The 22,966-nt window shown below is 40.4% G+C and overlaps 2 protein-coding genes across 5 annotated transcripts in view; both read left to right on the forward strand.

Moving 5' to 3' along the window:
* The window catches only part of thada (THADA armadillo repeat containing), a 79,744-nt gene extending 75,885 nt beyond the window's left edge, over positions 1-3,859 (forward strand). For 2 of the 3 annotated variants that reach the window (XM_066678684.1, XM_066678685.1), the window contains 2 exons: positions 945-1,102; positions 1,306-3,859. In XM_066678684.1, the coding sequence (XP_066534781.1) occupies positions 945-1,102; positions 1,306-1,617 (470 nt within the window). In that variant the 3' untranslated portion in view covers positions 1,618-3,859. Of the gene's footprint in view, positions 1-471; positions 582-944; positions 1,103-1,305 lie in introns of all 3 variants that reach the window. The other variant, XR_010804044.1, reaches the window with a different exon arrangement.
* Positions 3,860-5,127: 1,268 nt separating this feature from the next.
* Positions 5,128-9,101, forward strand: LOC136706026 (mRNA decay activator protein ZFP36L2-A-like). 2 transcript variants are annotated; one of them, XM_066679916.1, is made up of 2 exons: positions 5,128-5,433; positions 6,027-9,101. In XM_066679916.1, the coding sequence occupies exons 1-2, from the start codon at positions 5,344-5,346 to the stop codon at positions 7,125-7,127; spliced, it is 1,191 nt and encodes a 396-aa protein (XP_066536013.1). In that variant the 5' UTR covers positions 5,128-5,343; the 3' UTR covers positions 7,128-9,101. The 2 variants fall into 2 exon arrangements, with proteins under 2 accessions (XP_066536013.1, XP_066536014.1); XM_066679917.1 differs by having other exon boundaries at positions 6,030-9,101.
* Positions 9,102-22,966: the final 13,865 nt, after the last annotated feature.

Here is a 22,966-nt window from a genome sequence, read left to right on the forward strand (position 1 = left end):
GCAGTACTTTCCCAGCGTGCTTCGTTGGGGGAGGGTATCATGGCCGTTAAGGGGTGTCACTTTGCCCTCCTCCAGCGTTTTTTTGACTGGCAGGTCCTGGTGACTGCTGGCTATGGGCGTCTGAAGATGGTGAAGGGAAGCCAGAAAGCAAAACAAACATGTGGTGACTCACACTCACATTGCCACAGAGAAGTCTTTGAAGCATGAACAACTGGGGTTGTTAAAGTAAAGGCTTCGCAGAAGTTTGACCACTGCTGTAGATCAGTGTTCTTATGACCAATCTACACAGATCATACACAGACATGGATTTTGATTCTTCTCTCACTTATTTTTCTTCCTTAAGTACTTTCCCCAGTACTGTATTCTGGAACTGTTAACCATACACGCCCGATTAGTGGCCCTGTTCACATTGCTCTATGCTTTCTGATGCATGTGTGGTTATGACTTTTATTCTGTGAATGACCTCCATAGGCAAAGACAAGAACACACACTGTGCGTGGAGAATAAAACAGGCATCTGCCTCCAACCTCTTCTTTCCATCTTCTGTTTTGGCAGATCAGACATTTATAGCAGCTTACATGGTAGGACTGCTAATATACACTAATATACAATATTAATTTAAGCAGCACATCGTCTCTGACGTGTGCATAGACTTTCAGAAACTCATTTTAAAAAATGGTTTGGGTGGTTCTTTAATGGATGCATTGGAGTTACAGATAACAATGTTTGCTGAGACATTTATTTTCATGGTTCCATTCAGCAAAATTGTAAACTGCTTATTCCCTGTTAGGTTGTGGATCCTGAAATTTCCCTTATTACTTGATGTGTTTACTATTATATTTAAATAATTTTAATTTATTAAAGTTGTTAATGTATGCATTAAGAATCAACATTAAATTGGAAAAATATGTCTTGATCATGTTTGATGCTTAATGTTTTGGCAGGACCTGTCTCTCCCTCTGTTGCTCTGGAGATGGGTGTGGGGCTTTTGTGCCAGTTGTTACAGGTGTGGGGCCAGGTGGCTGTTGGCATAGTAACATTGACTGAGTGGCTGCTAGGAGATGACCAGGTAGAGCTGGGCAGTGAAGAGACACCTGACTTGGTAAGGATGCTGTGCTTCTACATGTTATTATCTTTCAAATGGATCTATAAGTTGAGCTAATTGTTTGCTGTTATGCTAACACGCTGGCACCAGACCAAAGTCATTTCAGTTAGATTTATAGGATTATTAACTGCAATGGAGATGATAGGGACGTTGTGTTTGCCCGAACTAGCTTTAACTCTGTTCCTCTTCACCTTGTGCAGGATAAAGAGTTCCTCTTTGAGAAGGGAGACCTGAACCTGTGGGTGGAGCCTCTTCAGTGGGCAAGGCTATTACACACACACCTGTGTGCCCTCTCCACAGTGACAAGCTTACCTGCATGTTCGACAGAGCTAGACCGTATTTCAGCCCTAGCGGAAGCCCGGGCACGATCTGCTGGACGTGCACTGACAGCCCTCCCAGAACAGCCCCAGTTTTCTGCCACCATAGAACACGCTAAGCTTACTGTGCTGAAAGAGCGGGCCACGCTTGCTCAGAAAGTGCTTGCCACATTCCAAAAACTGGACTGCAACTGAGAACAAAAGTCCTTACAACTTCCTCTGTCATTTTTAAACTCACTTTATTAATAAAGCAAATAAAGAAATTCTGGAAATACAAATGGAGGAAATAATCAGGGTGTTTTAAACTCGTTTGGAGAGCTTGCATGGACTCAAGGAACTTTTATTTTTGGCTACATCTATGGTTTAATGATCCAGCCAAAAACAGCTGTTGTCAGAGGGATCCATTCTCTGTGTGACTGCGTACAAATTAGGGCTGCAATTAATGATTATTTTGATAATTGATTAATCTGTCAATTATTTTTTCGATTAATCGATTATTAATCTGCTAAAAAGGAAGACAAGTCAAATTTGGTTTCCTGTCTGTTACTAGCATATTCAGGACACCACCAGTGAGAACAGCTGCTTGCTGTGGTGTCTAGATCTTCTTCATAACATAGTCAGCAATGCTGGGCTGTTTTTATCTGAGGTGAGAGAAAGTGTAGATATGAACATACACCTTTTTTAAGTTAATAACAACTGATCTAAAATGCAGACAAATTGAAATTACATAAATGGATATTGGGTGATGCTGCAATGTGCTGAGAATAAAAGGGAAATTCATCTAACACATATGATCAGATATCGTTAAGATATTTAAAATTTTAGAGAACTAATGTTGTAATTATATAAGGCACCCACAACCTACCATTATTAAAAATGAGCGTTTACAACTTTATATTTATCAATATTTAACACACTGTATGTAATGTAATATACACTTGGCTGTGATACTCACACTAACACGCAATACCAGTCAGAAAAGACATTGAAAAGGCTTTAAATATATTATTTAATAAATATTTGGATTTTTTTTTTTAACTCTGAATGTAACTGCCGCCACATGACATATGCCACATGACATGACAAGATGAGACATCTTGTTTAACTGCTCTAGCAGGCTCTAGTGATATTGAGTGAGAGAAAAACTAACGTCGCTAACGTTAGCTCGACTAAAACTACTGCTTGTTTTGGAACTGCTGGTCGAGCTGACACATTTAAGGTGGAAGAGAAAACTCGGGGGCATGCTAAGGCTTGTTCGCTAAACGCGAGTGTAATATCAATGTACTAAGTAAGCAATGTTGTTTAACTACTCTAGCAGGCTCTAGTAACATTGAGTGAGAGAAAAAGTAGAATTAACTTACTATACTTAATCTCTTTCACACACAGCTCCAACAGGCTTCCTTTTAAGGTGCCTCATGCAGTGATGTTGTGCTGCTGTGCCATGCGAGATCAGCTGTGCACATTTTGCACCTAACGCTGTTCCTTGAAGGCGTTAATGTAAAGTGTTCCCATACTTTTGATGACTTGGGTCGTACGTTTTTCTCTCTGCTTGCGCTAACGTTATCCTCTGCTGTGACCGCCTCCGCCATTTTTCAAACCCTTCTTCCAGATTTCGTCACGTGTAGCAACTGTACCTATGTGTATAATAACTTAGACCCAACTAATCGATTATTAAATTAGTTGCTAACTATTTTAACAATCGATTAGTTGTTGCAGCCCTAGTACAAATATTATGATTATTTTATAATTTCCTCCCTGACTTTCTTCAAGTCCAGTCCGGGTCAGAACTGTAAACATTATTTTAGTATATTATGAATTTATTTTAAAAGTGTGGTTGCTTGCGTGTTGTGTTAAAAAGTGGAATTAAGTACAGGCATGACGCTTAACCACAAAATGCTTTTCATCAAAATAAAAAGACTACTTTTATTACATTCATTTGCCTAGGGGCTGACTCATGCACATTGTGTATAGGAGTTGTGTGTCAGTGTGTGAGTGTGCATTTCCACCGTGAAGATGAGAATCATCCTTATGAAACATATCAACTTTATTGATATGCTACACACAACTTTGAAAAGGGTTAACAGCTGTGTCACAAAAATCAGAACTTGACCAAGGCCAACCCTATATTTTCACTCCTGTATTTTTAACACACTTTCACACTGGTGTGGTTTCAGTCTTGTACAGTGTGCTTTATTGTTTTTCCTGATGCACCCTTTAGCCCGGTTCCCAGAAAAAGACTGCTCAGGCCCTTGTGCCCCTCCTGTGGGATTGTTATGCAATCAAAGTATTTGGAGTAGAACTGCAGACTGGTGGCTGCTTCATTTGTAGACAGCAGGGTTGCCTCCAGGCCTGTAGCTGTAATGCTCTTTATTACTGTAAAGTGATGTAATGTTTTGGAATGGTCCTGCATAACTGACCCCTTCCCACCAAGTGGTCAGGCCGTATGGGGTTAAAAGTTTGATGCTGTCCAAGTTTGATGCTCTTGACTTGTGCACAGTGCAGTTACAGGCACATACTGACGTCTAAAAATAAATGTTGGTGCTATATAGAAGGAAGTTACATACAGCATATGTGAATTAAAATAATAATAATAAATATAAAGAAGGAAAAGATTCAGGTTTTTAAATTCTGTTCCCTATTTTGGACGTTAGGGGGCGCCTAAGACGTGTTTTTGTTTAAACAATGGACTATATGAATGGTTTGACACAATCTTTCTGGGCCCATAGGGGGCAGTATTGGATCGGTTTAATCGGAGAGAAGCATTCCTTCACAAGTTTTTTTTTTTTTTTTATCTTGCTGCTGGAGGAATAGCGCACATTTCGGGGAGAAGACTTGTGGAATCCAGAACAAGACGGGCCAGTGGGTTTAGAGGTTTTTTCCTTCATGTATTATTTATCTTGGAACTAGGGCGGTCGTCACAAGCAGAAATCTACCTAGTGAGCCCACTGCGGGAAATAAATTTTAGGGTTAATACTGTTAACCCTCGATTGTGTGCCATAAATCGGAAGTGGATGTGTTATTGTTTCTAAAGCAGATACGCTAACCACAAGTGGCCAAAAGTGGGTTAGTGAAACGTATTACGACATATTAGACCAAACTCTCGGTAGGTTTCTGATAGCGATCATAAGTAAACATCTCTAGTACAATATTTAACCAGAATAAGGACAGCATGGCTTCCCTCCATCCGCGCTCACTTTGTCTCTCAGAGCCAACATTTAATCCTCTAACGGGCTAGGACTGAGTTATAATGACGGGTCGATTACGTTTCTACTTAAACATGGAGATGAAATGCAAAGTGTATCCATCCAATGCATTTTTTTTTTACAAAATCTACTTAAAAGTTTGAAAGACGTTTAAGTGAGCTGGATCTCAAATATACGTTTATGCATTTTAAACTGCCACAAATGTTCTATTAAATATGAATTTGTGAATAACTTAACCATTCCTTCTAACAGCAGAGGTAATGACACACTGAAGAAAGTCGTAAAGTGCAGCCCTCGTGTTTGAACATATGCGTAAAGCGTAGTTTTGGCGCTTTGATTTTAACAATGTCTTCCACTCACTCAACCACCGTAATGTTGGAGCGTGGAGTCATGAACTGTGGGTGTGGGTGGGGCTTAAGTAGAATCCACCATTCAGCTCCAGGTCCTCGAAAAAGATATTACCCCCGCCCTCTCTCCAGAAGCCCCGCCCCATCGGGCCTCTGGTCTGTATATGTTGGAAGGCAGCGCGCGGCGGAGAGTTCTGACTCGGCAGAGAGACGGAGGGAGACGAAGAGCGACTTAAAAGCACAGCCCTTAACTCCAGCAGCAATCCTGGACCTGGAATTACAGATTACACTCCGTCTCTCGGACCCATTTCACGAAAAAACAGCAGTCGTGGCAAACTAAGAACGACACCAGGATCCTGGTCGGTCCTCCAATGAAAGATCAACTGCAGCTCGCCAGTCCAGACACAGCAATGTCGGCCACCATCCTCTCCGCTTTCTACGACTTCGACATGTTTTACAAGGTAAACTCAGCTCCCTTTCAGATGGGCTCTTTAGAGTGAAGTTTCTATGTTAAGTCTTATGCAAACGTCTAGAAAATCATTGGTCAAGTTGAATGTGTTGATGTTTGAGTTGGTTTTAACATTAAAATGCTCTAAAAAGTCTGGACTTATTTGCTTGATGTAAGTGAACGTACTGGGAAGATATAATATGTTCCATCTTTTGCATGAGGTAGAGTGGTGTTTTTTTTCTCCCCCAATATATTAAATTCAACAAAGTAGTTATCCTACTTTTTAAAATGAGAAAAGCACTTCTCTGAAGTATCATAAAGATTCGCTAAATAAATGAAACGTGTGATCTGAGCAAAGGTGTTCAGTTCTAACTTTTGCATACAGCCGAAGAGCGTGAATGCTAACTCTTAGCTTTGTTGCTGTAAATTTTGCTACTTTAAAAGTTTACTGTTGTGAAAATCGTGATGCTGTAGCTTTGCACACATCGTCGCAAATAAAGAGAACAAGCTCATAACTTTTATTTATTTATTTTACTCTAATATGAGTGCTCTGAGGTAAGCGTGACTCGTGTAAGACAGCTCTAACAACTTGTTTTCTCCCCGCAGCAGGAGAAGAACCTCAACATGAACGCGCTCCAGTTCAACAGCCTGCTGGACAAGAAGGCGGTGGGCGCGCCCGTGTCCAACTCGTCCAGTGCCACCGGGTGCTCTTTCACGCCTGAATTTTTCCGTCGCAACTCGGCGGGCAGCGCGGACTCCCCGAACAACGTCAACAGGTTTTCAGCTTGTTCGTACAAGGACAACACCAGCAGCATTAACGCAACTACCGCCATGCTCAACAGGGACAACAGCAGCTGCAGCAACAGGTACCGTGAGCGCGCCTTCAGCGAGGGCGGGGAGCGCGCACAGGCGCATGCGCAGCCGCAGCAAGCGCAGGCGCAGAAGGCGGCCTCGCAGATCAACTCGACCCGCTACAAGACGGAGCTGTGTCGTCCCTTCGAGGAGAACGGCTCCTGCAAGTACGGAGAGAAATGCCAATTTGCGCATGGCTACCATGAGCTGCGGAGCCTCTCTCGCCACCCGAAATACAAGACGGAACCGTGCCGCACCTTCCACACCATCGGCTTCTGCCCGTATGGCCCGCGCTGCCACTTCATCCACAACGCGGACGAGCGCAGGCCAGCCCCGGGGGGCTCTGCGGGCGAGCCCAAATGCCCCGGCGGCATCTATGGTCCTCGGGAGGCCGCCCCACCAGCACCAAGACCCAAGCTGCACCACAGCTTGAGTTTCTCGGGCTTCTCTTCACACCACGGGATCGACTCGACACAGCTGGACAGCAGCCCCACGTCCCTCACACCGCCACCACCCTCCACCGGGTTCATCTACGACGACCCGCTCGTGTCATTCAGCGCTGGACCGGAGTTGAAGGCGTTGCTGGCACCGCTATACTACAATAGTTTTGCGGCACCTCCGGGCCCACCCTCGCCGCCCTACAGCAGCCGCATCCCCCTTCACGCGCTGCAGCGGCTCTCCGAGTCCCCTGTGTTCGACTCACCGCCCAGCCCGCCCGACTCCCTCTCGGATCGGGAGAGCTCCGCGAGCGGCTCGCTCAGTTCCTCTGGCAGCGTCAGCGGTTCCGAGTCCCCAAGCCTCGATGCCGGCCGCCGCCTTCCCATCTTCAGCCGTCTCTCCATCTCCGACGACTAACGGCAAGCAGCGCTGCAACAGGGCGGATTCTTGTGTCTTCATTCGTTTCTTTCGCTCGTGGACTTGAGGAGCTAAGATTCCAAAAGCGTTAACGCCACGGTTGTGTGCGAAGGTTTGAACGCCCCTGGGGGGTTAGTTCACCCATGACATGTTTTCTCCTTTTAGCCAGATGATTTGAACCCACAGCCAAGTCTGTCCAATTCCTGTTGGACAGTCCTCAACTTCGGGCCTATGTTATCTTGCTAACAGAAATCCTGGCAATCAGCTATGCTAACAGTCGTGTGCAAAAGTTTGTTCCCCTGGTCAAATGAGGCGTTTTGTTGATTCTCTCAAGTTAAACAAGTTGGAACACGGAGGCCGTCCAGGGGCTGTGCAAACCTTTACACGCAACAGCAGCGTCTGCTCCAGGTTAACAGACTTTAATCCAGGGAGATGGGTTGTTACACATCGGACATGGCATTAGTTTTCTTTCTTTCTTTCTTGTTTCTGCTTGAACTGATAGCTATGAAAGTAGATATCAACAGAAGGCATTCCACCAGAGCTGCGTTGTGGCAGCCGTGTGCTTTAGCAGACCATCACATTTTGTTTTTCGTGCACAGACTCTTCTCTTTTTGAACGTGAAAGACAGAGCGGTTCAAGATTTTCCTCCATCCTACCAAGAATATGCCTTGACTAGTATAGTGACCTTTGCAAACTAGCCCCATGTACGCGCTTCTGAAAACTTCTAAACAACAAAACCCTTCCATTCCAAAGGTTTAGTGTCACAGCGCCACCCAGTGGTTCGGTTGGTTAGTGTAGTTTGTTGCTCAGTTGAAGCACTCTTGTTCGTTTGTTGGGAAATCACTGCTGATGGTTGAATATATATTTTTTTAGCTGTTTTGAGTGATTACATAGCAGTACATAACTGGCTATGAACTATTTAACTTATTTATTATCTTTGTGAAAAGTATAGGCTACATTTTGGTAATTGTGTCCATACTGTATTTATCAAGTATGTGGAAGCAATAGATCTATATTCTTTTATTATGTTTAAATTATGATCGCCATTATTAATCTACATAAGTGGAGTGTATGTTCTTTTCACAGTAATATATTTTTTGTTTGGTCTCCTTTTGTAACTTCACTTTGTTATTTTATTGTAAATGAGTAAAATCTTAATTTAAGAGATTGTATGTGATATTTATTTCATTAATTTTGTTTCCTTGTTTACGTTCATTAAAATACTTTTGAGTGATTTACGTTTGTTGGGATTTTGCTTGTGGAATTCTTTTCTTTTTTTTTTTTTTTTCTCCTCTCCCCTCTTCTGTGGGGGGGGGGGGTCCTAGATGTCTTTTTCCCCTCCTATAGCTCTTAGCTATGTCTATAGAATGTATAAACGGGTTGTCAAAACCGTCCAAACAATTAATAGTTTTTTTTTTTTTTTTTTCTTCCTCCCCCCTCCCCTTTCAGTCAATGACAAAGATCCCAAGTACACAATAACCAAAAAGTATTGTTTTTTTTCCTCTTTACCCCCCCCCTTCTCTCCTTTCACTATAATGCACAGAGTCATGTTACGACTCCTACCATGTGCTTTGAGAATGTAGCAATCCAGCGCCCCAGTATTATTTTTATTATTGTGTAGTGCCTAAAAGGGGTCCACCATCTTACATGCCTTACACTTAACCAAATAAAGTATTTTCATACATGTTATTGTTTTACACAGGGGTTGAATGAATGTAGGTTTGAATTTGAACATTTTTAAAGGTTGTTACCACTTATCAAAAAAGGGGCTTGGAGCAACCAACGAAGCTTTTTTTTATTATTATTATTATTTTTATTTATTTATTTTTTCTTTTTAACTTTTAATCCTTTTTTTAACTCCCCATTCCTGTAGATTTTAGTTGGACATTTTTGTTCTCTTTATTGCCTTTTGATATGGTCTGAATTTTCTGGACTTGCTGGATGGGGAAAAGGTTTTTTTTTTTTTTTTTTTTTTTTTTTTTTTTGTACATAGTAGGTACAGGGGCTGGGCACTATGTACTTATGTACTTTTCTTGACTACTTTTATCAGAAGTAAAGCTTTTTGAATGTAGTTTAAAAATGGACAAAAAAGACAAGTTGTAATACTTGTTTCTGGGGAGTCAGTTCACTACAAATTGAGTGTGAGACTGTTAACTTTGTACTGTACATTTTTTACTTTTTTTGTTTTGTAGTTCTCCCAATAAAATTATTTTGGAAAAAAAAATGTTGGAATGTGATGGTCATTGAGAGATAGGAGCTGTTTTACAAGTCCTACTACTTCTTCAGTGAGTTTGTGGGTATTTGAGAAAATATTCATCTGGTTGTCCATTCATCTGAGAAGGAACAGAAGCAGCATGTTTCTTTAATAGTCTTTCTATCACTCTGAGCCTGCAGGACTTTGTGCAGTTTTTATAGCCTGTGGGGCGAAATAAAAATCACAGGTTTAACACTTATCCACAGATACACCATCACTTCACATTTCTAGAGGTTGCCAGGAGGGATCTGAAGAGTGAAACTGAATGTAGAACTAAACTTGTTTTTCCACAACAGCCGATCTGATTACTGACATGATTGATGAGGGCTTAAGGGCTCATAGGCGTCCATGAATTATAATGAAAGGTCTCAAGATGTTCGCTTCAAACCTGAAATACAAATTCATCCTTATGAATTGGAGTTTTCAGCATGATTTTAAATCCGTTATTTTCCCCACCCATTGTATCACAGATTCAGCTTTCAGATTGAGCTTCATCTCAAATCTATACATGAAGATACAAATTTACTGGAGTTAATTTACTAATTGATTTACCAAAGAAAAAGTCTGATATTAACACTTTCTAATACCTGCTGTGAGGCTTTCCACATACAGCTGTAAACCCCCCTACTGTACATGCCAGTCATTTCCTGTTTAAACACGCAATGTGGACTTGGTTCCAACTCCAACCCTTTAGTCCCAATTTAAGGGGTGTGGTTCTATTACTAGCAGATAGTAACAGATACAGTCATTCAGGCCAACTTCAACTATTCAGAGCATTTAGACTTATTTGTTTCCTTTGCCTTTTTTAAAGGAATCAGACTGATGTCAATTGTACTTTTGATTAGTTATCAGTTCCAGCAAGTCATTAAGAAAATAAAGGGGCCAGAACCCATGCAGTGTTGAGAGTTCAGGGTGAGATAAGGAGGAGTGATAACATCCCTGAGCAAATATTTACAGAATCCTGGTGCATTTCATAATGAAGTGTTTATCACAAGCTACAATGAGCAGCTCTGAGCCAAGTAGACAATATGTACCTGCAGGTGTGTGTGGAACAGAGAGATGGAGTGTACTGTATTGTAAATATCTACTGTTGTTGTGTTGTGTCTAGTCAGTCTGACTCATATTTGCATGGGTAATATATTTTAAATTAAAATGGATGATTTTATAGTATATGCTAGAGAGAAAGACAGAAAGAGAGAGAAAGAGAGAGAGAGAGAGTATGTGTGGATCAGCATGGTTAATGGGCCTAAAGCTACCACAATGACAGGAAATACTCTTGACTTCTGATTATGACAGGAAGTGCCCTGTTTCCTACGCCTACTTCCAGCCCTTCTCTCCTCTCCTGCTTTTGTCATTTTTATGAGAGCGTTCTGTTGCTCCATTCAGCTCCTGGAAGTTTCTATTTTGTGCCACACTGTTTCCCGAGAGAGTGGTGGGGCTTCCTGAAATTCTGCTGCTACACTCACTGTTAAAGGCCTTCATTCCTCCGTGTTTGGAGGTAACGAGGAATCTCGTTACTGTGCTTGTTGATGGAGGTCCTGGAGATAACCACCAAGTCATAAGTTGTAATCATCAAGCTTCAAAGGCGTTAAATGTTAAACAAGCTTTAATTTCTTTGATTGTGGGGAACTGCAGTTCTCTCTGGTTTGTTTAAATTCATAATCTCCACATTTTTAAGGTGGAATGGTATGTTTTGAGGAAAAACAACTGGTGTTTGTGCATAGCTGAAATTTAATTTGTCTGTAAAATCGTGTTCACTGTTTGAATTACCCCAGGAACTCATTGGTAAATGGAGTTACTTAGTTTTGTAGCATGCTCGCTCTGTGTTTAATGTCATGCAGTTAGCAGTCTCCTGAATTTAGTGTGTGTTCCTACCTAAAAAACTAATACAACCACAATACCCACATATGGAGCAAGAATAAAGCAATATCCTCATTAGTTTTTGGAGGGCTCTTTGCCATTTGCCAAGAGTGAGGAAGCCAAGCATGTCTAACCAAGGTATTTTGTTTTTCTACGGTTGTTATTTGACACTGGGGCTTCGTAAACACATTAGGCCAGTTTCCATCATACAAACAAAAGCAGAGAGCTAGCAAATGGTAAGGAAACATCTTCTGTATTATTTTAAAAGTGTTTTTTGATTACAATTATATACATTCCCTTTAAAGTAATAGGCCAAACTTATAAACCGATTCCTATTATTCTTATCTACTTTTACTTTAAATGTAGTCAACTAGTCAAGAGGTTTTTTGGGTCCAAAGCTTGCTATTAACTAACAATAGAAGCCATGTGACACGTTTTTGTATCTAACTGTGTGTCATACACTTTATGGGGGATGTGCTTCATTTACTTGTTAACTATATTAGCCTCATAGCACCTTTTATAAAGTAACCATATCTTGCCCGATTAGTTATGTTTCAATTAGATTTTCTGCAAAGGATTACATTAAAACTATGACTGATATAAACTGGATGCACATTGAAGCATGTGCTTCATTGTAGAGGCCAGGGCTTTCTTTCACTCTTACAGTTTTTGTGAGGTGACTGGAGTAAGATATTTACTTGGCTGGAGTGAGAATGACATTATTTATAAGGGCATGTCTAATGTCATGCTTTTTCATGGAATATCAGATACTAAAGCGTTCTAAAGCCTCTCCTTTCAAAATACTAACATGGCTGTGTTAGTGATATAAAAATAGGTGGATTCCCAGGACATTGAGGCTGTTTTGTCTGAATAGGTTATCATGACTGAATTGATACTAAATGAATCATCATGCAGAAGTAGAAAAAAAAATGAATTAATGAGTTGCGATTTGCTTAGGCTGGTTGGCATAGTTTAAGGTGTGGCACTGTAATTACCCAAAATATTAAGGCATTCAGTGAATTGCATACTACGAAGGACACTCCTTCCACTTGGCTTTCACCTTCTTCGCTGCTCACAAATATTTACGCACCATGTGTGTGAGGTCAGTGTTTACAAGCATGTGGCCACTGAGCTAGAGCATTGATGACATCCATAAACGGTAGAATAAATGCTGAAGTGTATGTGTGTGCGAGTATGTGTGTGTGTCCAGTGAGCCACTTCCTTACCATTCAGTTTACTAACACTGGCCGCACACATCGTGCTTGGACTTGATAGACACGTATGAAACATGTTACTCAGACAGCAGCACACATACACTTAAGCAGGGCACCTGATGATGTGTCATTGCTTCATGCTGAATATACACATATTTTCATTATTGTGATATGTCTTATGCTTTATATAATGTTGTTTCCTCCCATTTTTTTAATTGACAGAGTAGCTCTAAATGTGCCCACTGAAGAGTTTGCTTCTTTACTTCAGGCCTGGAGATTTTGAGCTGTTAAAGGAGCACTAGGTAGAATTTTTACATTAAATGACATTCACAATTTTAATCAAAAAACAATTTTATAAAATTCAGAAGATGTTCCCTTAGCATTTGGTAGCTCTCCAGTCTGTTTGTGCACAGGAAACCGTCTAATGTGTTTATGAAGCACAAGTGTCTGTATATGTCCAGCATAGAGTTTGATAAACGGTTGGTCCACATTTCCATTATTTCTTCACAAAATAATGCACATAGCTCAGGTGCAAACTACAGCAAAATCAGACACAAATCAGGGGGAAAAGAGAGAAATGTTTGGCTATAAGCTATGTCACACACACTCTTTTACTTGCGTTAATCAGGCAAGCATTGATATAAATTCTACTACCAAACAGTCTCATTTACCCAAAGCAATTGAGGCCTGATAGCAGCTATTTATGGCCTTTATCCAGTCTTCATACTCCCTAAGTATCAATCTTTAAACTACCACCAGTCTGGTATTTCCTCGGCTCTCTGAGTCAGCTTTCCTTCCTCTCCTTCATTGTCTTTGACCATAACACTTCCAGTAAAGGTATGTGTGCTGATGGACAGGTCCACAACCCACAAGACGGGAACCACTCCGTGGGTTTGGCTTTTGTGGAACATGTGAAAACTAACACTACTTCAGCTGTTTTACTGCAGAGTCAAGTACTATGCTTCACTGAAGCAGACATAAAGAACATATCACTTGACTGTGTGCACAACACAGACTCTGACACTGGACATACTGTACCACACACACACACACACCCCATCAGTCATCATGTAGCCAAGCTCAAGAATTTTGCCTGGAAGCAGAAAAAGTGTTTACTCTGTTATAACACTAAACTAAAGGAGTCATTGACTTGACTACTGCCAAGAAATTGACTGGGTAAACACGACCATTAAATGTCTTCAAATAAGGCCACCACTTATGGACCTAAACTTCACTGTAATTTTATAATCCCCTGAATATGTATATGTGCTATATGCTTTTAAGAGTATGGCTGTGTGTGTGTGTGAGTGTGTAACTGGGGCATGTTTGTGAGCTAAGTGGACAACCGCACAGAGACAACCACACAGTAGCAATCTTCAACTATAGACGTCTTTGTATGTATTGACCAAGAGAATCCTCCAAAATTCCTCAGAATATAATTAATTTACCTTAAATTAAATGGACATTAAGAAAGTTTATAACTTCTCATGAAAAGGTACCATCTTTTCAGATTTCTATTTTTTCAATGTTTTTTTTTCATATCCTAGTACTTAGACTATATCTGTATTTTAACTGTCATTTTATTTCAGATTATGCTGGATATCAGTGTAAAAAACCTAAAAAAAAAACTCCACACTCAAAAATCAAACATATGTTTTTAAGCACAGAGGTTCTCAAACCAGTGCCCAGGGTCCTATGCAGTGTCATAAAACAACTCACAGTTCACTGGGGTACAGAAGAAATATGGATGCTCTAGAGGGTCCTGGGTACCAGGATGAGCACCACTGCTTCTTATATGGAATTATTCAAAGAACGCTTTAAGTGTTATGTACTTACCATCACTGCAAAATCAAGGTACAATCACACTCTGAGTCACTCCTTTTTTCATGAAAACTCAAAACTTACCTTATGACCAAGCTGGGTCACTCCCAGTCCAAACTATATACAGCTGCATAGAGTAAAAGATTAACATTTTGTATTAATTTCTGGTATGTTTTTTTTTTTTGTTCCCACAGTTCACAGTGATGGAAATACTCTACAAATAGTATTTTACAACAGTGGGCTTCAGTCCATTAAGGACTGTTCCAGGTTGTATCTGTTTACATGCTCCTATTCTGGGAACTAGAATTGCATTAAGCTGAAGACACGTTGTAAGCTTAGGTTAAATTTATTTTTAGTTTAGGGAAAATCTTCACAAAAATTTGACACTGAGTGTTAGTGCAATGCCCCCACAGAGGAAGTAAACAAGTGTGTGTGTGTGTGTGTGTGTGCGTGTGTGTGCAAACTTGTAATCATACATTTTCTGAAAAATGGTTTCAAAGATTGAAGAAAAATGTCCTGTCCAAATAAATATCATAATACCCAAATAAATATGACCCAATGTCTTAACATTGTCTGAAAACAAGTGTATGAGTGTATCTTTGCCCATGTGTGTCTGTGTATTTATGTGCCACAAAGTAATTACATAGAATCATCCAAAATATTTATACTGTACAAACACTGTAGCTAAGCTGAGTGTATTATCTAAAAAAGCTGACATTGGCCACCACTAGAGGCCTAACTTTTAGAGGTATTCCTTGAGGTTTGACCTGCGTCTGGGAGGAAGTTAAAGAGATCCCTGGACGGATATTATTGTGGAGGAGAGATTACTGTGAGGGGAAAATTGTGACAGGGGGTTGGAGTGGGGAGTTCAGGTTTGATTTCAAGAGACTCTAGAGCTTGTGTTGAAACTCACGTCAGAATTCCATACTGAGTTATTTTCAACGGGGGAAGTGGGGGGAGGGTCATGCTGATAAGGCCAGGGGAGGAAATGAGAGCTGGAAATGAGTGTTTATGTGCTCTAGGATGTGTCTCCACCTCCCATTCCACTTCTCCACTCCCTCTCTCCACTCTACTCCACTCCTTTTTGCTGAACTCATAACTAAAGTGTTTTTGCTCATACTGTTCTGTGCATTTATTGTCAGAGGCTGATCAGAGCACAGCTCTGAAAGCTGCTGTCAGGCATAAACTGTTTCAATCTATCTCTTTAATCTCTTAAACTCTAAAGATCCATCAGCATGTCCGGATTTGCTTCTGTACTCTCAAAACTACACAACTGCACAGTAGGTTCATTGTTGTTATTGACTAACTCACAGAAGTCTGTTTATAGTTCTGGCTGTAAATTTTGATGGCCTGATCCATGTTCTATGCTGTTGTAAAATACTCGATACACACACACGCCTACACACAAACCAACTGAAATTTGCATTAATATAAACACATAACATATAGTATGTTTCATTCAGTCAATGTCCTGGTGAAAAATAAAACTGGAGTTCAAAAATCTATTAAAAGATTCAGAGATAATGTAATTCCTAGCACCCATGGCAGACATGGTGGACTGCCAAACTAGTCCTCATTTGATAAAGAGCACTTTCCTCTCCCTCTTTACTCTTACTTCAGATCTTAAAAAGTCCACTGTGAGAACACAACTCCACACGATGAGTCTGAAAGGAAGTGCAGCTGTTTAATGGGAAAAGGAATAGACAAAACACAAAGTGAGAAAGAGGTTTGTGAAACATACAGTATGTAGCATTTGCACCCTTAAAAGCCTAGCCTAGCATGCTAAACTGGGTCACACCTTATGAGAGATCCAGCTAGAGAGGTGTCTTTAAATAAACCCTGTCCCATCAACACACACACATACACACACACACACACACACGCGCTAATACACTCCACAAATAAACTCACTAAATATCTCACAGCTAGCACACACTTCATGCTCTGACACACAAACTGCCCTCCAATAAACTTTCCAACATACACATGTCATCACACACATGTATGTACAAATGTACAAACAGCCAGATTTTCTGAAGGCCTTACTGCAATTTTGGCTAAAACACACATATACCATAACATGTAACCCATGCTAGCGCAGCCATGTTTAAGCTCTATGCTTCAGAGCAGTATACAGAGGAATGTGCACATATGTGTGTCTGTAAACATGTTTTTAACAGACTAATTAAGCAGCATGAGCAAACTAACAGACTTTATGTGCTGATAAGAACACATACAATTTATATTGTGAGTATATGATTTGTCTCATCATTCTGGGACATTGTGGTTTTAAAGAAAAGGTACAGGTTAGTTTTTGAAGTTCAGTATTAGCTTTATTCATGCAGCTCCACAGTTTTAACCCAATGATGAACTTCCATCTGCGGTCTGAAAGACTAACGATTGTATTTGCTCTAAGTTTCTCTGGGTGGGTGGCCTAGGCTCTCCCCAATTTTCTCAGTGCACAGCTAGCTAACACCCATATCTATTAACACATAACAGATCAGAAGAAAAAAGGGCAGTTATTGTTCAAAGTGTGTTGAGCTGTCCGATCACATTGTGTTGCTGGCAGTGTGAAAAAAGTGTGAACTGGCATAACCTGTTTTGGAAGAAGTATATTTCAAACTTCCTCCACCCAACCATCTAGCATCATGTGATTTAAGAAGATCTAGCCAGGGGGTGGAATTGGCAATGACCTACAGTAAACATTTACATAAGGAGTTACTGCTGCGCCATGTTTTTTTGGGCACAGTATGAAATCACTGAATCAAATTTCGCAAAAATTACTTGTTACAGTTTTTTGATAAAAACAAAATGGATTATGGAATAAAAAGAAAAAACATTTACTGTGGTGAATACTTATCTTCATGGTTTAAGATGCGGGAAAACCATGTGCCACTCCAATGATAGAATTAAACCATTGAATTATGATTAGAAACATTTAGCATTCTGTATTTTGCTTACTGTGTTCCCTATAATCTGCAAGGTGAGCATAGCATCAGGGGTCAGTTGAGGCTAGCTGCAGTGCTAAATCCTTCACAGGAGCATGTTTGATTTATGAGGGTGATATGAGTAGCCCTTATGGCTGAGTGTCCAAGTAACCTAGTGTGAAATAGTGACTCCCTCCTCCGCATGCAGTCTTATTTCCCACTTTCACTTCTCTAGCCAGGAGCTTACATAGTCATCAATGAGTCCTTCACTGGTCATGTGACTAGATGGGGAGGTAGCCACCACATAGATAGTCTTTATGTGCCTGGACTAAGGCAGGTCATTCATGAAGGCGAATGAGCTGTCTTTAGTGCCTGTGTGTGAGTGTGTGTGTGCGCATGCATGTGTGTATGCTTGTACAGTTTTCATACCTTACTTACTCCCAGCGTCCGTGTAAACAAACCCCTCTCTGAGGGCCTACTGTATGCTTAGCCAATGTACACTCTTAATGTACACAAAAATGCGCACACACAATACAAGCCCACACATATTTCTCACCATTTTGCTGACTATAAATTGGCACAGCGTGACATCAAGTGTAAAGATGACCCTTGAAAAGATGGGAAAGACACCTCATTCACACTTGTTTCAAGCCTTTTTGTGTGAAGTTCATCTATTTAGTTCTATTTTCTGTGAACGACCTCAATAATTTGTACAAATATCCTAGTGCCCACATGCTCATCCCAGGTGAGGAAATGGGTTACATTCACACAAACCCAAGTAAATACACAAATCATCTGACTTTGATGGAGGTTTTTAGAGAATACATCACATCTAGCTGATGTTGAATAATTAACCTCTTTGTAAAACACTGTAAGCGCTTCAAAACCAACTCAACAAAACATAAAGATGTTTGTAAGGGTCTTGTTCTATATTTGTAGGACCAGAGAAGTAAACACAGTGATACCTATATCTGAAACTGAAAGACATGTTTGACAGATGCTTTAACTTAATACAGGAACTTACATAGGACCCCATAAGACATTTAACTCACTTAATTACCTAAACGGATGAGCATGGCTACAAAATGACATGTGTGTTTAGTCTTGGATGTGTAGATTCTGTAACCATAACAACAAAGTATTATTTTTGAGCTTGATAAGTTTGGTCTGTCTGTTTGTGACAAGTAACCTTAAAACAAATCCCATTTCCAGAAAAAGTGGGACATTTTGTAAAATGCATTACAGAGTGCATTACAGGTTTGATCATTCTCCTGACCATTTATTTAAGTGACAAAATATCTAAGAAAAAATCTACATTGTTTTTCATGACCAACCTAATTTTAACTTTTAATGTTTTTGTAACCTACAGGCAAATTAATTGTGAAAAGTTCTACAATAAGCAGGTGAATGAGTGGGTTGAATATGCATTGCCTTCAAGCCCTCATACAGCACTGCAGGAGAAACCACCTTTCCAATATAAATCTAGAGAACCAGAAGATCACTTGGCAAGAATTGTGGGTGATAGAGGCAAGTCGTATTAAGTTTTTGCTTGGAGCAAACTTATGATGTCCTTCCAACTCCACAAAATCTTGGGACAGTTGGTGAAGACCCTAGTTGTAGATTATGTAAATGAGTTGGAATATTCTATCAGCTTGTGAAGTTTCTAGCAGAGGATGTATACATGGAGACATAATCAGGTGCTAAGGGTTTTAGCATGTTTCTTGGACAGCAAACGCTTAGAGGTAAACACATTAACGAGTGGTTGTAGTAATTAGGTTGATCAGGTTTGTGCGTAAAGGTGAATGTATTTGAGAGTGTGCACAGGCTATAAACATTGGTAGATGAGGCGATGCACAAGATTCAGAATTGCTGGTGGCTGAAGCCAGATATGGTGCTGTACTCTGAAAGTAAATGGATAGTTTATTTCATAGAGTTAACAGATCTGTTTGAGGATGCAGTTGATGAAGCATTTGAAAGGAAAAAGCTAAAGTATGTGGACTTGGCGGCTGAGGTGAGGGAACGTGGGTGGCAGGCACATGTAAGACCAGTGGAGATGGATGTTAGAGGATTTTTAGCCAAGTCTGCCACATCCCTGTGTGTGCAATTCAGCATCAAGGGTCAGAAACTAAGGGCAGCTGTGAAAGAGTTATCAGAAATAGCTGAAATGTCCAGTCAGTGGTTGTGGATAAGGAGAGCACAGACTAGTTGGGGGAATACACTGTAGAGGTGCTGTTGTGGTGGTTGGTGGTGTAGCATGTAAAGTTCACATGGAACTGGTGGCACTGAGCATGCATTAACGGTGCCAGAGGGGCTAGGTACAGCTTTAGTCACCAGGGAGGCCAGTGTGGATTTACGGTTGGAGTGGGGTGGGTCTGGGATGCCAGACTTCAATGTTGAGCCTTCTGGAGGTGTCATGGGTTTATTCAGCAAAACACTGATGAGAGGAGGTACTTGATGATCTCTGTGAAGAGCTAGTGATGCAGTGGGTGGTTTGGGTACTCGTTATGGGCTCAATGAGTAACTGTAGATGTTAAGGAGCTGGTTGCTGATCAGATCATAAATGGCCACAACAAACTTAGGGTGTAGCTGTAGGATTGGAACAATAGAAATGATTTGGCTGCCAGTAGGAAGAGAGTGGGGTGGGCCCTGTGTGAATGTATTGGCATAGGATATTTTACATCTTGTCTTGTGTATGATTATAATAATAGCCATGTTGCCCTGCTGAGAATAATCCTCTACCCAAATAAAATGACCTAATCCTAATAAACTGAGCCTAGATCAGTCACCAGTATCATCTACAATTCATGAAGGTAAATGCCTATGTAAAATAATTTACAACTGTTTTTGATACCCACACGTGTTTTATCAGTGTATGTAAGGAGAATAAATATAAGCAATTCAGAATATGGGAACTTTAATGCGTTTAGTGTCAGCAAACCTCATGCCCCCTCCTTCAAATCTGTCCCGCAGGGACCCCAGCGTTTCTGGCGGAAATGAAAGGTGGAGATTTCTCCCCAGATAGTGCTCAGCGGCAGCTGGCTGGCAAATGTTTTCATAGCTGCATGTTTCATTAGCCTCAGCCTAGAGAGGCCTGTCTGCCATGTTTCAGCCATCTTCCATTTTAAGCCCTGGCCTTTCTGCTCTCCCCTGCTTACTGTGTGTTTATGAGCAAAGTGTTGGATAAACTGTTTATGAAAACGAGCCTGGTTCTTATTTCTGGAAAAAAAGGAGTATTTCATGACTCTGGCGGAAAGTTTTGGTGACTTTCATTCAAGCTGAATTCCTGTCAAACTCTGGTGATAGAAAAGTTTTTCCACCCTTTAGAGTTTACAGCATTTTTCATTAAAGAGGAAAAACAAACTCTGGCTTCACTCCCTAATGAGAGCTGGATTGTGTGTGTGTGTGTAGTTGTGTGTGTATGTGTGTGTGTGTGTGTGTGTTTGTTTATATTACATGGTGGGGTCCGCAACCTGTTAGCACACTCACGGTGTGGGGACCAAAAACATGGTGGGGACCGGTTTGCTGGTCCCCACAATGTTTTCAGCCAAAATGGGTCAGCTGACTCAGGAGGCCATGCTGATATGGGTGGTGCAGTTTTTTTTTTTGGCCCCCATGCTTCACACAAACCTGACAGCCGTGTGTCTCATCTGTGTGTGACTCTGCTCACCACGCCCCCGGTGGCACTCGGTGGTATTGCATGAACACACAGATCGTGGGGGTCCGTACACACTTCACTACTGCGTCTACGCAACACTGATAGTGACTCATATTAAATGAACTAGGGTCCTTTAAACACTGCATTAATGGCTCCTTCTCCAAGGTAAACACAAATAAAACACCGTACACAACTAGTTAGTCTTTTAAACATAGAAAATAATCTTAACAAGAAATGTACATGGACATACATTTAGTTACAAAATATTAATCCCGGTGTAGTATATTGTAAGTTAGTGAGGAGGCGAATTAAATTGTTTAAATTAAAACTTTTAGTTCAAACATCAGCGTTATAAAGTCTTTAATGGTGACACGTTCAAGACTAAAATTCATATACGTGTAAATATAGTCCACTCTTTATGTATTAAAATAGCTCAGCCGAACATTTGGTTGAAGATAATGGCTCTGTGTAATGGAAGCGAATATAAAATGGCGGAATGTAGTTTTCACCGTTCTACATTGAATGAAGGAAAAGCAACTCGGAACTACAAAGGAACTACACTTCCCATAATCCCTCTGTTCCACGAAGAGTCTGCGGGGTCGTGCACAGGACGAGCTGAAAGGTAATAAACGGCTTAAATATATGGCTTTACTCGGTAATGTGACGCTTATTTTAGTCGTATTTATGTGTGTATACAGAGAGAATGGGAGTTATTAAGCTGTTTTAAATGTTTTAAAGGGCTATATTTCCGTGTGAGAGTAGTGCAGAGGGAAAGAGGCCCGTGAAATGTGACGTTAAAAGCTTTCGTGCTTTAGCTAACGCTATACTGGTTATAGAGAGAATATTCGGCTGGTTTTGTAAAATGAAGTTTTTAGAGGACTCTGTTTCCATGAATGCATGTTGGAGACAGAGAGACAGTTAGAGAGTTTTATTAAAACTGTATTTTCAGTGCATTCACTTGAGAGAGAAAGACAGACGGGAAAGTTAAATTAAAGTGCCAATATGTGGGTTTTTGTAATTACTTTAAATCACGTAAAAGTGCTTAAATATATGGCTTTACTCGGTAATGTGACGCTTATTTTAGTCTTATTTGTGTGTGTATAGAGAGAATGGGAGTTATTAATCTGTTTCAAATGTTTTAAAGGGCTATATTTCCGTGTGAGAGTAGTGCAGAGAGAAAGAGGCTCTTAAATGTGACGTTAACAACAGCTTTCGTGCTTTAAGTAACTTTATACTGGTTATAGAGAGAATATTCGGCTGGTTTTGTAAAATGAAGTTTTTAAAGGACTCTGTTTCCATGAATGCGTGTTGGAGACAGAGAGACAGTTACTTCAGCTGTTTACATTATAGAGGCCAGTTAGAGGCAAGTGTTTAAGGCGACGCTTCATTTGTAAATGTTTAATATTGAGAGTAAACGTGATATTTTATTAGAATCATATAATCAGAGTTTTATTAAAACTGTATTTTCAGTGCATTCACTTGAGAGAGAAAGACAGACGTGAAAGTTAAATTAAAGTGCCAATATGTGGGTTTTTGTAATTAGTTTAAATCACGTAAAATTGCTTTGAGATGTTAAAAATCTGCAAATCTAAAACAATGTGTTTGACAGTGTAGCCTATGGTTATATTTGCAACTCCTTCATTTGAAAATCAGTGAGCATTTGGTGTGTACTATAAGCCTGACTTGCTTGTAACATTTGGTTTGTTTGTATTTGTTTACTTTTAGGGAGAGAGAGATTTTGGAGAGGGAGACAGCAGAAGCCGTTCCTGGGCAGGTGGAAAGAGGAAAAGGGAAAGATCTGGGAGGAGAAAAAGGAGAGTAATGCACTGACCCCCCGACTGATCTGCATCTAAGCTCAGAATACGAGAACTGTTTATTCACATTTAGATGTGTACTTACAGTAAGTGAGTGAATGAATTACTGTGTTCCTCCATAGCTCCAGACTAACCTTAACATGCTCCCTATTCTCCTCACAAACATTCATCAGTTCCTCAAAGTACTCCTTCCACCCTTCAAATATCATCTCTTCATTAGTCTGCACAATACCTTCTACATTCATTATCATTCTAACATGCTGTACATCCTCACATCCTGTTCCTCTCTCATCT

The sequence above is a fragment of the Hoplias malabaricus genome, chromosome 8 (assembly GCF_029633855.1).
Source record: "Hoplias malabaricus isolate fHopMal1 chromosome 8, fHopMal1.hap1, whole genome shotgun sequence".
Classification (NCBI taxonomy): domain Eukaryota; kingdom Metazoa; phylum Chordata; class Actinopteri; order Characiformes; family Erythrinidae; genus Hoplias; species Hoplias malabaricus.

What these genes read in the sequence shown, in the direction of transcription:
- LOC136706026 (XM_066679916.1), top strand. Translation starts at nt 5,344, where the DNA reads ATGAAAGATCAACTGCAGCTCGCCAGTCCAGACACAGCAATGTCGGCC. An exon ending in ACTTCGACATGTTTTACAAG is followed by an intron (nt 5,434 to 6,026) that starts GTAAACTCAGCT and finishes TTCTCCCCGCAG; the next exon opens with CAGGAGAAGAACCTCAACAT.